The 17,227-nt window shown below is 34.7% G+C and overlaps 1 protein-coding gene across 2 annotated transcripts in view; it reads left to right on the forward strand.

The window, feature by feature from the left end:
• The window catches only part of LOC145258247 (uncharacterized), a 101,875-nt gene extending 88,786 nt beyond the window's left edge, over window positions 1-13,089 (forward strand). For both annotated transcript variants that reach the window (XM_080116222.1, XM_080116223.1), the window contains exons 7-9: window positions 294-386; window positions 2,467-2,573; window positions 12,504-13,089. In XM_080116222.1, coding sequence (XP_079972348.1) covers window positions 294-386; window positions 2,467-2,573; window positions 12,504-12,956 — 653 coding nt within the window. In that variant the 3' untranslated portion in view covers window positions 12,957-13,089. The remainder of the gene's footprint in view (window positions 1-293; window positions 387-2,466; window positions 2,574-12,503) is intronic.
• The last annotated feature ends 4,138 nt before the right edge of the window (window positions 13,090-17,227 follow it).

Here is a 17,227-nt window from a genome sequence, read left to right on the forward strand (position 1 = left end):
ATAAATGAACAGTCTGTTGTGGTGCCCCTTTTACAGGTAATAAACACTACAGCTTATGTACATGTTGGCATTATACACAAGTTACACACACTTGGTAGTTGGATTGATGTATAACTACTTTTCTTTTTGTTGTATTTGTTTTTCTGTTCAATATATTTTGTTTCTAATAAATATAGAGTTGTGTTTTTTATACGCTCACAACACACTCTGAATCTCAATGCAAAATTTTGATTTGATCTTTTTTTCTTTCCTGCATAGAATATTTTGAACATTTCTTAACTTGTTTTTGCCAGATACGCGAGAATACATATTTTTACACTGCTTTTCTCCATTTCTCACCGTTCTACAATCATATTTATTTTGGAAAATCCTGCGAGCCGATCCAGGTAAGTTCATAAAAAGAACAATTAATGTTAATATGATTTGAAAAAGAAAAACTATCACTTACTTTAACAATGGAGACAGAAATGAAGGCTTAATCCTTGTCTCTAGATAAAAATAGTTCTATCCTTTAAGTTCTTAGAATGATCTCCCTTGCTTTTTGTTGTAGATCCATTGACTGGAAAACCAAGAACGCGATTTTATTAACGACCGGGTGTCTGTGAAAGGAGTTATGTGAAGAGTAAGCATGTTGGCTGTTTTGCATAATCAGTGAAAAATGAACTTGTGTTCCTACCTTGAATTTTTTTTTATAGGTGGCATTAATTAGCATATGTGGAGAAAGAAAAGAACAAATTAGAAAACCCTATTCAATTTTGCAAAAGAGGACATTTTTTTTTTTTTCATTACAAATGTCCTTTTTGAGTTTCCTTTTTTAAGCAGTTATAGACTTAGAGCAAAAGTATAAACAAACGAAATTGAACAGGGTAAAAAAGATAATTTATTAATATAATATTAATTATTTTGTAAAAGAAAAGGTCCTTGTGTGCTTTTTGTCTCCCTGTTTCTACTCGTTTTTTCTTGCTTACATGCCCCTATTCTGGTAGTGGGTCATTAACAATGTTTTTTTAAGTATAACTGATAGAAATTATTGCACAATAAAAATAATTAAATTTAAACAAAAGTCATTTTTCTTATTTCAAATTATTTAATCAAGTAAAAGTCCCATGCAAAGCTAAATGAGAATGATCAAATTTGCTGGAATAAATTTTTAAATTTAGTAATCAAGTAGAATTTTTACTTAAATAGAAAATTATTTTTAATTTAATTATTTTTACTATGCAATAATTTATCAGTATTAAATAGGTTAAATTAAAAAAAAAAAATTCTTGTTGTGTCCAGAGAAATGGTTTGTCAGAAGAATGGAATATTAGGTAGACAAGGTCATTGTAAGTTAATTACAATTTATTCTTGGCCGAAACATTAATTATTTAGAGAACGATATACATGTGTTAGCCTAGCTGCCATATTTTTCCCCTTTTGCTCTTCTTCAAACTCTCCAGCCTTTCTCTAAAATCTATAAGGGTGATAACTCTTACTTTCTTTATTAGTTATTTCCCCTTTTGATTGCTATAACAAATCTGTTTTGGTAAAAAGAAAAAAGTTCACTGATGCCAGCCCACTGCTACATATGTAAGTGAAATCTCAATCTAATGTCAATGTAAACCTTGTCAATTACAGGAGAACTCTAATTGTTTTTACAATGTTTAGCAATGCCTTAATAGCTAGTGGCAGTTGACAGTTTCCATACAAGAGCTCTACCGAGTTATTCACAGACAGATTATTTTGCTGTATTACAATTCTTAAAGGCAGCTATATATATATATATATATATATATATATATTTTCCAGGTTAAAAATATTCAAAAGATTAGAATAATTGAATTCCAACAAGAGTCATTGATAGTGCTCAATCAAAGAGAGCAAATTTACAATTTTTATTTTCTTTATGTAAATATAATCATGTCTTGCTGTCTTCTCTTGCCTGATGAGATCAACAATGATCGAAACAGTCTGCACATCGTACCTAGATATAATTATATTTACATAAAGAAAATAAAGATTATATATATATATATATATACATACATATATTGCAGTGATTTGGGGTAGGCAACATGTCCAGTCTTCTTGAAAATTATGGGCTGTTTTATCGTTGACAAAAAAACTTGCTAGCTAGGGGTCTATTAACTAAAGTGATCATTAATTCTGTAAGATTTCAAGTGATCTGATTTCTCGGATTGTATCTCCATTTTCAAAACTATTATTTTTTCAAAGAGCCCAACTAATTTCTTGAGTGGTCTCCAAGTGAAATATTTTCTGACTACAGACTTGCGATTTTGTAACCTGCACCTATGAACTTCTCTAAACATGCAGCACTGCACATGTTTACAGTATAAATAAGAATAATTTCTTGAGAATTGAACCGGTTTTGAATTCTTGAATAACTATTCTAAAGAATTACTGTAGGCATTGCATTGAAAAGATTTTGAATTCTTTGATTTATATTTTTTTGTTTCTTGGCAGGTGCTGTTCGGTATTCTATGTCCAAAAATGGGAATAATATGCCTTACACGCTGAAAGATCTGTGTGTTCCTCCTTTAAAGGTTGAAGCCTTTTGTGCTGAATGTGAAGTAAGTTTTGACATTTGTTTTTGTTATCTATATATACTAGTAGAATACTGGTCCCAGGATGGGACAAAAAACAAAAGCAGAATATACAAAGAGCAACATTCTGCCATTGTTTGGCAGGTATAAGCAATATATATATAGCATTAGTTTTAAATTTTAATTCTTTTTTCTTTCTTTATGATATAGGTTCAGTGCCCCCCTCCCGTACTGTTGTTACGTTGCGCAGGACCCCAGGTTGGGAACGGTCGTAGTTCGTAAGTTCCCCGCTGCAACAAAACTTAGCAGCCGACTTTTACTGATCGTCTAGTTTGTTTAGGACTTTGGTCGTCATGGCAACTGCTAAGGCAGCAGAGTTATTTCCCCCTTGACCGTGCATTTTTTCCTCTTACTTGCCGTCAGCTGTCAACTGCTTGTCATAACAACGTTGCCGGCTGAAACAAAATTAACATGCACACAAAAATCAGACGTAACTCAGCACCCCAATTAAGACGTAAGACACGCTGGCTTTTTGTATAAAAATATATTTTGTGTTAGAAATATTTTTCTCATTCTGTACATAAAGATTTTTAACAGTTCACAGTTTAACGATGCGGCTTACTTCTCTGTCATTCAGTGACGGAGAGGGGGGGGGGAAGACGTTATGCTCTCGACAACGCATGTCTCCGCTCCTTTCTTCTCCTTCTTCTCTCCTTTCTCTCCTGGACTCCAAAAATCACCTCCTTATATTGGCATGAGTTTTTGCTCAGTAATTTTCCATTCCCCTGGTCGATCAACTCTGTTATCGATAATGGATCATGCATTTCCTGGTCACGTTTTCAGTTTTTGTTGACAAATGCATTGCTGCATCTGACCCAGAGACATTGTAACCCATTTCTCTTCAGCTGACCGACTACTGAATTTGTTTATACACGTGCGTTGCCAACTCGTGCCAGCATCATATGACCTTCTGATCTTACATTGCAGTGCAAGGAATGTCACGTTTCAGCCAAAAATGCGTCTCCCCCACAAACCTTCACTTTTGTAAACAAAAACATTGTCGTCCGATTTCTCTGTTTACGATGTAATTATTTTTGCCGCTTCGACTGGTGGACAATCGATATTCGATGGCCACCTTTCAAATCTTTTATTATTTTTTTTAAAGAATTTTTTTTTCACCGTTATGTATCGGATGGTCCCAGCCATCCATTACATAACACTGTCTAAATGGTAAAGTTTATAAAAAAAATAAATATATAACATAAATATGTATCATCCTTACATCATTCATAGACATTTATGCTGATGACACTACTATCTATGGTAGCACATCTAGGACCGTAAACCACCAAGTTCTCTCTGATTCTCTCTCCTCTGATCTTGAGCAAGTGGTGCAATGGGGAAAGAGGTGGCTTGTTACTTTTAATGCATCTAAAACCAAGCTTATATCTTTACATCATCAATGCTCTGATCCCCATCTGGCATGAATTGAAATGAATGGCTCTCGTCTTGGGGAGGCCTCATGTTTTGACAAGCTTCTGGGCTTGAGCTTTACTCCTGATCTTAAATGGAACACATACATTATATCTGTTGCCAAGGCCGCTGGAAAAATGGTGAAATCCTTCTATCAATCCAGTAGATATCTCACTGCTGATGCAATTCTCTATCTATATAAGAGCCAGGTACGTCCAAGGATGGAATACTGTTGCCACATCTGGGCAGGAGCTGCTAGAAAGGACTTATCCTGCCTTGATAGAGTTCAAAATAGACTTTGTAGCCTTGTGGGGGATGTCCTTCCTCTCTTCCCTGCAACCTCTTTCTCACAGAAGAGATGTTGCGAGTTTGTCTCTGCTTTATCGTTTATTTTCATGGCAAGTGCTCGGCTGAGCTCCATTCTATGGTCTCCTCTCGCCAAACTTTCACAAGAAACACCCGTCTAGTAAAACACTATCACTAGTTTCCCCCACTCTTTATCTGTGCCTAAATCTAAACGTAGATTCCATGAACAAAGCTTCTTTCTTAGAACTGCACGCCTATGGAATTGTCTTCCGTTTTTCTGCTTTCCTGCTGACTACAATATGGTTTTCTTCAAGTCTAACATAAACAAGTTCTTGATGAGCCGTTCCATAAAGTTAAACAAATTTACCGAATCTCCATTACTAACAGGTTACTATATTGTCCAATTTCTACTGTACACTCTTTAACCCTTATCCTCAAGTGGCCTCTTGGCCTTGATAAGTGGTGATGCCTATTTATAAAAAAATAAATAAAAATGACAATAAAATATGTGCTTCTGTTACTACTCTAGAATACATCTTCCACATTTCATAAGTTCAATACATTCAGATTTTCTGAAGCACATTGACATTCATGCACGTGTACCAATCCTTTTAAAAATGTGTATTTTTTGTCTCCCTGTTTCTACTCTAACTTAAAATTTGATATCAAACAATTTTTTCTTTATTAATTTTTTTGTATCCAATTCATATAAATTTTTTTTTTTTGAGGGGGGCACAAATTTATTGTGGTGTACTCTATAAATGGCAAAGTTTACAAAATGTGTCTATGACACTCACCGTCTTGCCTATAATAGATTTCAAAATTATTGAAAGCTTAGATTTTATGTGAGGACTCACTCACGCACAAGATGAACTCTTCCGAACCGTAGAAATAAGCGAAGAGGAACGACTCAGTATGGTCCGCGTACTTTGTAGTACGTTGTCTTGGCAGAATGTTGCTCTTTGTATATTCTGGTTTTTCAATATATTTTACCTTTCTAACCCATATTTATGTCCGTGTTTTTTTCCTTTAGAGACCCTTCCGGGGGTCGCAACAAAAATAAATTCTATTTTAACAAACACATTATTATGGTTTTCTAATAAAAAAGAATATTCTTACAAAACAATTTTTCAAAAATACCTACATTTCTCTGTTGACCTGTTCCACAAATCCCAATGCTCAACATGAAATACCTCCAGAAAAATAACACATGTAAACCTAGAACCCCATCCTCCAATGTAGACCCCTACTACCATGTCTCCTTCTCTAACATCAGGGGTCTCTGTTCCAACCTTCCAGAGGTTGAAGCCCAATTACAGGAGACAAAACCAGACATATTCTTCCTAAGTGAAACTGGCATTAGGCCGACCGCTTCCCTTGACGAATTCATAATTAAAGGATACTCTAACTTAACATCTAAATTTAACCCCCAAGATCGCCATGGACAGGGAATATGTGCCTACAACAGCGGAGTTATTATCCTTAAGAGCATATCTGAAAAAATTGACCACATCCTGTCTGCTCACCTTTCAGCTAACATCCACATTTGTGGTAACTTCAATGTCCACAATGCGGAATGGCTGACCCACTCTAACAAGACAGATGATGAGGGGAGGTTCTGTCATGATTATGCGTTGCCTATGACCTCACCCAGATTGTCCATGAACCCACCCGAGTGCCCGATACTTCCGGTCAGTATGCTAGCCATCCAGACCTTTTTCTCACAACTTCACCTCAGCTATGTTCAAGTTCCGTTCTGTCTCCTTTGGGATCTTCCGACCACGTGCTTGTATCAGTTAAGATAAAAACAAAATGCAATAAGTCTGGAGATGTACCTCTCCACCGTATATCGGTACTCTACCACTGACTGGTATAGCTTCCGTACACTTATATCCGATCTAGCGCTGCATTCCATGTTTAAAAAAGATGTCCTCCATAGTATCAGACCTGACCGAATGGCTAATTGTAGGCATAGACCGATTCATACCATCCAAAAATTCCAACAAAAACCTAACAGCCAGCCATGGTTCTCCCCAGAATGTGCTGCTGCCATTGCGCACAGAAATCACTTTTCCATAGCTACCAACGTAATAGATGCACTGAGACTAAAGCTGCCTTCAGGACTGCCAGTAACCACTGTAAAAGAGTAATAAAAAATGCAAGAGAACTATATGCTCAGTCCGTTAAATCCAAAGTAGCTGATCAGAGGCTTGGTTCCCACCAGTTTTGGCAAATAGCAAACAGGATCCTGAACAGAAGCTTGCGTTCTATCCCAACCATCATCAATGGACCGGAGGTCATCTCGTCAGCATCAGACAAGACCAAACTATTTGCCAAGAACTTTGCAGCTAACGACGAAGGCCATCAACTCCCTGTATTGCGACGAAGGCCATCAACTCCCCGTATTTCCTTCTATAAAGCAACTGGCCCTGACGGCATTCCAATCATTGTGATGAAAAAGCTTCAACTAGAACTTGTCCCCATACTTACAAAACTCTTTAAGCATTGCCTTAAAGAGAAGTGCTTTCCAACACCCTGGAAAACCTCATTAGTATGCCCTGTATTTAAGAACTCAGGTGATAAGTCCTCTCCCTCTCAGTACAGACCAATAAGCCTCCTGTGTGTCATGAGTAAGCTGCTGGAATCCATATTAAATAGAGAAGTAGTCAACCACCTCAGCAGAAATAACCTTCTTAGTGACATGCAATATTGTTTCCGTTCTGGCAGATCTACAGCAGATGTGCTAACTGTTATGTCTCATAGGATTAGCGAATCTCTTGACAAAGGCTTCCTCTCTAGGGCATTTGCTCTTGACATATTAAAGGCCTTCGATAAGGTATGGCATAAGGGCCTACTTCACAAGATTTCCAGCTACGGTATAACTGGAAATGTTTTCTCGATCATAAAATCATTTGTCTCTGATAGGCTCATAAGAGTAGTAGTTGATGGGCAGAAATCAGAGGCCATCAATATTAATGCTGGAGTCCCTCAGGGGTCCATCCTAGGCCCAACTCTCTTCCTGATATACATTAATGATCTCCAAAAACACATACTTAAATCATTCGTTGACATCTATGCTGATGACACGACCATCTATGGCAACACATCAAAGGCTGTAAATGACAAAGTTCTCTCAGATTCTCTCTCTTCTGATCTTGAACGCGTGGTACAGTGGGGGAGGAGGTGGCTGGTTACTTTTAATGCATCTAAAACCAAGCTCCTATCATCAACGCTCTGATCCCCATCTGGCATCAATTGATATGGATGGCTCTCGTCTAGGGGAAGTTCCATGTTTTGATAAGCTTCTGGGCTTGAACTTTACCCCTGACTTGAAATGGAATATGTACATCAAGTCAGTTGCCAAGATCGCTGGAAAAATGGTAGGATCCTTCTACTGCTCCAGAAGATATCTCACCCCTGATGCAATTCTCTATCTGTATAAAAGCCAAGTACGTCCAAGGATGGAGTACTGCTGCCACATCTGGGCAGGAGCTGCTAAAAATAGCCTATCCTGCCTTGACAGAGTACAAAATAGACTTTGTGGCCTAGTGGGTGATGCCCTTTTCTCTTCCCTGCAACCTCTCTCCCACAGGAGAGACGTTGCGAGCCTGTCTTTGTTTTATCGTTACTACCATGGTAGGTGCTCATCTGAATCCAATCTCTGGTCCTTCCTCGCTAATCTTTCATGATAAACACCCGCCTAGCTGAAGCCACTGTCAAAAATTTTCCCCACTCCTTATCTGTGCCAAAATCAAAACGTAGATTCCATGAACAAAGCTTCTTTCTTAGAAGTGCACGCCTGTGGAACTCTGTTCCGCTTGCCTGTTTCCCACCTGACTACAACCTGGATATCTTCAAGTCTAAAGTGAACAAATTCCTGATGAACAACCTCCTTAAGTAAGACACTTTATCAAATCTCCAACACTCATTGATTGCCCAGTGTTTATTACCCTTGTCCCTTTAAAAATTGCACTGAATGGCCAACAGTTTCATTAATCACTGATTTCTCAGAACCTGTGAGTCAACCAATAGAAAGTTAAATACTCTGGAATCCGGCCTCTTTTTCACTCTTATTAGTGCATACATTGGTTGATTTAATTGCAACAAACCCTATAGAAGCTATTCACTAATTCTCTACTTTTCTTATATCTTCAACTAGTAAAAGTTAAAATTTTTCACGACTAAGCCTACTACTTTTTTCTAGTTTTTTAATTTTTTTTTTTTTTGACATCGGCCTGGCTGCATTTTTCAACAAAAATCAGCATTTAGGCAAACACCATTTCTCCCACCAGAAAAGAGCTTAAGTTGACCCAAGCTTGCAAGCCGTTACACACACAAAAATGTGGAGTGGTAAAAAATTAAAGGTTGAGCTATTGAATTTTGGATGAAAAATCAAGAGTCTATTGGGTAGAAAAAAGGGGTCTATATGGAGTATTGGTGAGATAAGTATAAGGGGGAGCATAAAATTGTTTAAAAAAAGCATGTCAAATTATTATTGGGGTTTATAATGGAGTAGAGTTAGAAGTTATTTGGAATGAAATATAAAACGTTTAATCTATATGATATTCTACTTGTTCCTTTAGTTGATCTGTAAGTTATGCTTTAAAAAAGGCCAATCTGGCAACCCTGGACTATAATATGAGAGTGACCTCCCTTTGATATAGCCTTGTTTTCGAATATCATTATAATAATTCTATATGATCATTGTTGTAATGGTATGAGATAGAAACTCATAATTTTGATGTGCAGTGGTTCTTCACTGAAGGAAAAAGTCTGTAAAACTTAACATAAAAAAAATATTTGAAACAGGGGGAGGGACATCCTGCCAAGAGGTGCTGAACTGAAGGAGTAAATTAAAGATTCTCTTGCAATGTGATTTTATTTGTATTGAACTATGTAGCACAATATTACTTTCTGAGTATTTATTAGTGCTTATTAATTTATCCTGTTTGGGTCAGATCTATATTTAAAATACAATATACACTATTTTCATAAAAATAGTAATAAACTCATATTTGTTGTGTCATTGGGTTTTCCTTCCAAAAAGCTCATTTTTTTTGTATTATTCAGAAAAATATCAGTTTTATCAAAACATATTTGTTGATTAAATATATTTATCGTTTCCTAGAATTTCTACTAGTCCTGCTAGTCTATATACACCAAGGCAATTTCATTTTATGTATGTTATCACCATCTACCTCTTTTTTAAAAGATAAAATCACTTGATCTTCTAAGAGCTAATGCAAAAAAGTGATTTTAAATATTTCATCTGATATCACTGTTGTGCTGATCATGAAACTCAGACTAAAAATATACTTTTTTTGACCTATCCAAAGGTGGTACAATGATATTGTGGGCTTTGTGTTCATGCTGGACATTCATAGAATGGAAATATCACAAACTCCTACAAGGTTTTTGGAAATAAGTCCTAACTATAACCAAATATATATGATGGAACCCAACTTGAGCTTCCATACATCTTGCTAGAAATATTCAATTTAATAAATAAAATAATATTCACAGAATGAATTAGACCAGAGTTTAGTATATACAAATAAACATTTGTTTCTGAAATTTAATGGTTTCTTCAACATTGAATTTAGATTATTTGAATTGGGTTTCTGAATTTTTGAGATGAGGATTGGTTATTTGTATTTGAATTTTTCGGACTACCGTTCTCATCTTGAGTGTGATTTTCACAACATTTCAGTCAGTATATAACCTCCGACCGTCTTCAGGTGTAATTTGTTGAACTCTGGAATTTGGATGGAATTTCAACTGGAAGTCTTTATTTACTTCATGGGGGTAGCATGCTCTCGTTCTGTCTGCCATGACTGGATAAAGGTTCTATGTAATTCACAATTGTATCTTTTGATTGTCCACACCTTCGCAAGGACCCGTAACGCAATGGTTAGAGTACGTGGAAAATACAATTGTTATAGTGACCTTCTCCTAAAGGTTGAAGGTTCAATTCTCAGTGCGGGGTGACCAAAAAAAAAAATACAATTGCGAATTAATTAGGATCTCTATCCAGTAATGGCTACCCTTGTGAAGTAAATAAATGGTTCTGTTCGAAATTCCATCAGTTTGGTAGAAACATTTTCATGTTACACCTGAAGAAGGTCAGAAATTACATCAACCGAAACATTGTGAAAATGGCACTCAAAATCAGTAGTCAGATGATTATTTTCACGCTGTTTCAGTTGATGTAGCCTCTTACCTTCTTCATATGCATCTTGTTGAACTCGTGAACCTACACAGAATTTCAAATCAAATCCTTTATTCAATCCATGGGGATAGATTGGTTTCATTTATGAATTTTAAAGATGATTGATAATTAATATTATTTTGATTATTTGAATGACTGTTTGGGATTATTTTCACAATGTTTCGACTGATATAATCTCCAACCTTTTTAGGTCGGAAATTATATCAATAGTATTTTGTTAAAGTCTGGAATCTTTCTGTATTTAATTTACACAGGTAGCATGTTCTCATTCCATCATCCATGATTGGGTAAAAGTCGTATGTAATTCGCAATTGTATTTTGAGTATCACTCACACTGAGGATTAAACCTTCAACCTCCAGAAGAGTGTCAGTTGCAACTGAATTTTATCAAGGACTTTATCTGTTCTACCATATGTCCATGCAAAGTCCCAAGCTCAACAGAAAGATTTCAGAATTTGACAAGATATATGTGAAGATCGAAGGTAACATTGGCTGAAACGTGAAAATAACATTCCAGATCAAAACAGTAGTCTGAAAAATCCAAATATGATGTAGATTGTTTTTTCTTTGCCAACCATGATCAGCTAGAAATGTTAAGTTTTATGGTAAGGAAAAACAAGGTTTTGACAAACATGGTTCCCTCCCCCAGAAAGTGGCTGCACATTTAAAAAATTTTTTCTTTTTTTTTTTTTTGTAAAATGCAAAGTAGTGAAGAAAAAAAGTCAGTAAATGTTATGCTCAGTTATTACTACCTTTAGTAAGGATTTAATCTTCAACCTTCAAAATAATGTCACTTAGAACTAATTGTTAACCAATACCTTTAACCATGGATTCATATGACAATGATCAGGTAGAAATGTTAATTATTATATTCTGTTATTCTTAGTTTTTATGAACCCGAGTCATAATACATAAAGACTTTGATTAGCAATCCATTCAAAATGACAGTTTTCTGGAGGTTAATGGGTCAGTCTTTACTACAGGTGATACTAAGAATAATATAATTAATACTTCTACCTGGTCGTGGCTAATGGAATAACAACAATTTACTCCTGTGGGTTAAATAAAAGGTTCAGTTTGAAATTCCATATATGTTTGGAATTTGACACAGATTTCCAAGTTCACCAATATGAACCTAAAGAAAGTCAGAGGTTCCATTGGCTGAAAAAATGTTAGAATGACAACCAACAAAAGATCGGTAATCCCTATTTATTCGCCTCTGCACGAAGGAATGGTTAGGCATAAGGTCAGTTTTTAATGTGAGGAAAATTTAGATCCCACAAAAAGGGCACTCTTGATTGGGATAAGAATTTAAATTGCTTCAGTCTAGAAGGATTTCTCCTTCACTAACTGAGGACAGAAGATGCGACACTGTTTTTCAGTCTTTAACTCAGGTTCGATGAGAGTATTCTACGCAAAAACGCCAATTCATTTTATACACGAATTTACTAGACATAAAGCAACAGTCAGAAAATCAGAAAAAGAAATTAACACTTCAAAACAATGGGTTACTTGAGATATATATATATATATATATATATATATATATAAGATGACTGTGCTATACACTTAATCCCTCCCGTTGTCCTCAATGAGACTAAAACAGGGGCTGACAACTTTCATGCATGCTCTACTCCATGTATTACCTAAAAGCAGAAGAATTCTTTTCCCTCTCCTCCAGTCCTAACTTGATTTTGCAGATTTCCATTTTACTAAAGTCACCTATAACCCTTAGGTGTCAATCAAAATTTTTTATAAAAAATAATGGCTTCTGTTATGTAACCTCAGGGCTAATAATACATTTGGCTTCTAGATAAAAAAGTAGTCCAGTTAATTCAAATGATAATAAAAAAAATATCAATCCCCATCTCAGAAATTCTAAAATCTATAAATCACAATATCTCTTCTCCAAAATATTGTGGACTTATGAGTTTTGATTTGTTTTGTAGATTGTTCGTGGGCCCAAAGTGAAACACTGTCGCCTGTGCAACTGCTGTTACCAGGACATGGATCATCACTGCCTCTTCTTGCTGAAATGCATTGCAAAGGACAACCATGCCATGTTTGTCTGGTTCTTAATCTGCTGTGCTCTCTGCCTCATCTTCTTTCTCTTCACCTGCATTCTCTATTGCAAGAATGTCTACCGCGGCTACACTGCACTTGAAGTCGGCATGATAATGCTGCGGGGTGACATCTGGGTCCTTACCCTTTCCCTCATGAACTTCTTCTCTCTTGCCTGGATCACGACTCTAATCCGTTTCCAGCTCATTGTCATCTCCCAAGGGAACACCACGTACTTCAACAAATCAGACAGCGTCTTGTCGCCCACAGAGAAACTCCTCAATATTGCATACTTTTTACAGGGCAAGAAACCATTTGCTACGGATCCATTTTCCACGTAAACGAAAATTTGGTTATATGGAGGCCATTTTGTTTTTCACATTTAAAATAAGCAAAACAAAATCTAAATTCATTCCCTCCCCGTCCCTAAATGAAAAAAAATTGAAAATATATATATATATATATATATATATATATATATATATATATATAAAATGAAAGAAAAGAAAAAAATATTCCTTTGTTTTTACTCTTTTTATTTTCTACTTTTTTATTTTATTTTTTTTGTTTTATAAATATTTTTTACATTAAAATGTTTTACAAATTAATTTTTTTTTTCTTTTTTTACAAATTATTTATTAAAACATTTGGTGCTTTATGATCGGCATGAAAAAAGTGATACCTCATACTACAATCGTCATAAGCAAATAGTTTTCACATTATCTACATGATACACTGAAGCAATTTTACGTTTGTACGTTTGTTATCACTCTCCACTGTTTTCTAAAAAAAAAAAGTTGGATTACCTGATCGCCAAAGATTCAATGCAAAAAAATATTTTTTAAATTTCATTTGATGCTGCTGTTATGTCTAATATGAAGCTCAAACTAAAATACACTTTCTTCCATGTTTTAGTACTTTAGGCTAGGATGAAAGTGTAGTATCTGTATCGATGGATTAGAGTAGCAATCTTGTGGGTACATAGAAGTTTGAAATTTGAGTACGCGTTCCATACTTGAGCATGGCGCACACGTTCTGTTTAACCCTAGACTCCTTAAGGTTAGCCTTTGTTTTGTCTAGTTCAGTTTCTTAGCTAGTCGAGTGAATCCCCCCAGCCCCCACCCTCCTTATAGGAAACCTCCAAGATGCCTGCATCCCAGTTTTTCTTTTTTTTCCTGGCCCTCCACTAATTGCTTCCATCTTGGAGTGACATCACATACTCCTCCAACTTCCCACCCTATTTTTTTCTTTTTTCCCCATCTAAATTTTAACTCAGTTTAGAGATTGACCTGCGATCCTCATCAAGCCAAAAAACAATAGGTGGTCTACCATCTAGAAAGGGTTGGGAGGTCCTTACTAACCACTTTTTTCTTTCTAATTTTTCCCCCTCACCCCCATGCCAATGAAATCATGTTTTATTTAATAAAACTGGTTTTACAAAATTTTATTTTCCCAAACATTTTACAAATTTTATTTTCCCAAACATTAAAAAAACAAAAAAACAAAAAAAGTGTGTGTGTGTGGGGGGGGGCTTGATTTGGGAATCTTAAGTAGGACAACCCCTGGTGTCATTGTGTAGAACTGAGAACTCTAGCCAGGAATATCTTAGAAAAGCTCAATGGTACAGTGACAAGAATGTCCATAGATCCCCTCTCCTCTCCCAACTCTTTTGATTTGCCTTGTGCCTAATTTTGTTTTGTTAACTTCTGTTTTCAAAATAAAATAATCAAAGTGTAGCATCTGTTTTGTTCAAAGTATAATACTATTGAGTTTTCATTTTCACAGGAAGTTCATAGAATGGAAATGTCATGTCTCCAACAAGAGTTTTGGAAATAGACTACCGTATGGAAAATATAAAGTGGATGTTGAGTTTACTTTGTCGGCAGCTTCATAACTCTTGTTTCCCTTATTTTGTCCTTTAATTCTCACATACCAAGAGCAATGTATCTGACATAGAAGGGAGACGTGCTGTTTTCTGGATTGGAATTCATTCATATAATGTTTATCTTTGGCTAGTTTTTAACCTTGAAGTGTTGTTTGTTTGTTATTTTTAGCTTCTTACATTAGGTGGTTTCATGCCTTGTCTGAAGCAGTTTCCATAAAAGAATAACCAAATATGTTCTGAAACTACATGAACCAGAGTAATTAGATGAGTAGGTTTTATTTTGAACAAAAAGTAGTGCAATAATATTGTGGGTCTACATTTGAACCTGATTTTCCATAGAATGGAAATTTTTGAAAATGCTGCAGTAATGTACAACAGATACAACTTTGAATTTCCATGTGTCCTGATAGTCTATATAATGATATACTGATGGCATTTCATGTTCGTACATGTCTTATCACTTTTCATACAATAAAAAAATGAGATTGTTTAATCAAGAAAGTGATGATTAATCTAATGTTGCTAAATTAAAAATTTGGTACTTCTATATTATACAAATGAAAAAAGAAATTCAATTTCAACTGAAACAAATGTCATTTACATAATTGTCAGGTCTCAAGTAGTAACATATCCAAAAATTTATAAAAAACGATAAGGTAGAAAAGTAATTATTAATGAAAAAAGAAATTTATGAAAGGAAGTGAAATCACTTATTACACTTACTTTAAAAAGAGATCAGTTGACAGGGGGGATAATTAAGTTCTGTTGCTTACATCACATGACAAATGTAATTCAAAACATCAGACAAAATTTATTCTCCATATAAACTTTATTGAAAACAGTTTTTCATCAATAATTATTTTTCTACCATATCATTTTTTGTAATTTTTGGATATGTTACTATTTGTGACATGACAATTACGTAGGTACCATTTGTTTTACTAGAAATTCAATGTTTTTTTTTTTTCATTTGTATAATATAGAAGCAAAAAACTTTACTCAGAATATATCTATCATCTCTTGCATGTTGTTGACATGCTTGAAAATATTTCCGTTATCTAGATGTTTGGCACAAACGCTGGCCCAACAATGTTATCGTACTACTGTCATTAAAGCTAAACCATACTTGGCTAAATATTAAAATTGATATAGTCTCAATATATTTATAGGTGTCTATCTCTATTGTAAAAATTTGACATATTTTCATTCTATGGATGTCTTGAGTGAACAAAGATCTCAGGATATTGTCATTTTTGTACAAAACACAATATGCTTTGATTCGAATCAAGAGTCTGAAAAGTGTATGTTTTTGTTCGTTCTACACTATGTCATCATATGTAATTTATGGAAAAAAATTTTTCTTTTTTGAAAAGGCGTTAGTCACATATTTGGAAGCATTATTTTGTAAGCATAAATTTGAGCATTTTAGAAAACAACTTCTATGCCATACATTACGACCACATAATCCCTACCTTGAAAATGCTCCTGTGAAATCTTACCTCGTTATATGAAGTAAGTCAGAGAGAGTAGCAACCTGATGATGGAGGTCTGAACAGAGCTGAAAGAGAGAAACAGACCAAATATGAAGGTCCCATGTATGATATGAAAAGAAACTGGAATCAGTCATCCTATTTATTATAGGTGCAACATGGCTTATGAAGAAAAACCTGTCCTACCTAACTAATATTCCTGGTGAACCATGTTCAAGAGAAATCCAGACAATTGCACTTAAGAGAACAGCGAGGATACTAAAAAGAGCTCTCGGTTGGTTTCAATAAAAAGCAGGGCAATGTTGGCAGCTGTTTTGGTTGCCCCATGCCCAGTATTACAATCTTCAAAGAAAGAAAATGAAAAAAAAAAAAAAAAATAGAAAACGAGTAATGCTTATATTTTTTTTTATTAAATGAAGAATACATTTTTTAAATTATTTTGTTTCTGAGATTTTTGGTGGCAACCATCCTTATCAGATAAGAAGACTTTATGACCACATCCAGACTTAGCAACATTAACAAAATGAGGAGAAAATTTTCTTCTCTGAATATTAACAAAGTCTCAAAAAAAAAAAAGTTTTTCAAATTGATGCTTCATTTAATAAAAAAAATTATACAACATTACTTGGTTTTTCTAAAATTTTCAATTTTTTTTTGCATTACATTGCATTGCGTCTTAAGCGATTGGGCAGTCTCACCTTTTTAAAAATGGATGAATTGTGATAATGTACATATGAACAGAAAATTGCTTTAGCATATTATTATAGAGATGAGTATAATAATCTTTCTCAATGCAAAAAAAATTTCCAGTTAAATATTCTTTAAAGAAATGAATATCACTTTTAAGTTGATGGTTAGGACAGAATTTATTCATGATGGTTTATTTGATTTTGGAAAAATTCATTTTAAAATTGGCAAATTCAAAATATTTGCTATTCAACAACACCAGATACTCAACAATTATTTTTTTTTATCTTTGCTGATTTCATCTTTGATCAAATAGTCTCATTCTTTGTAAATGGGTTTGGGATGTTATAACCTTTGTACAAATGAATGTACTAGTGGATTGTCAAGTGATCATAAATATGCTTGACCTATCTAGTTAACAACTAGATAAGACACCAACACACTATTCTGTGTGTTGGTGTCTTACTTTGTGTCTGTCTGAAAACTCTGTCTAATCTATGAACCCTGTCTCTGAATTGAGTTATAAAAAGGCACAGTAAAAATTGCTATT

Source organism: Euprymna scolopes, chromosome 33 (genome assembly GCF_053919585.1).
Source record: "Euprymna scolopes isolate OS-2025 chromosome 33, ASM5391958v1, whole genome shotgun sequence".
Taxonomy (NCBI): domain Eukaryota; kingdom Metazoa; phylum Mollusca; class Cephalopoda; order Sepiida; family Sepiolidae; genus Euprymna; species Euprymna scolopes.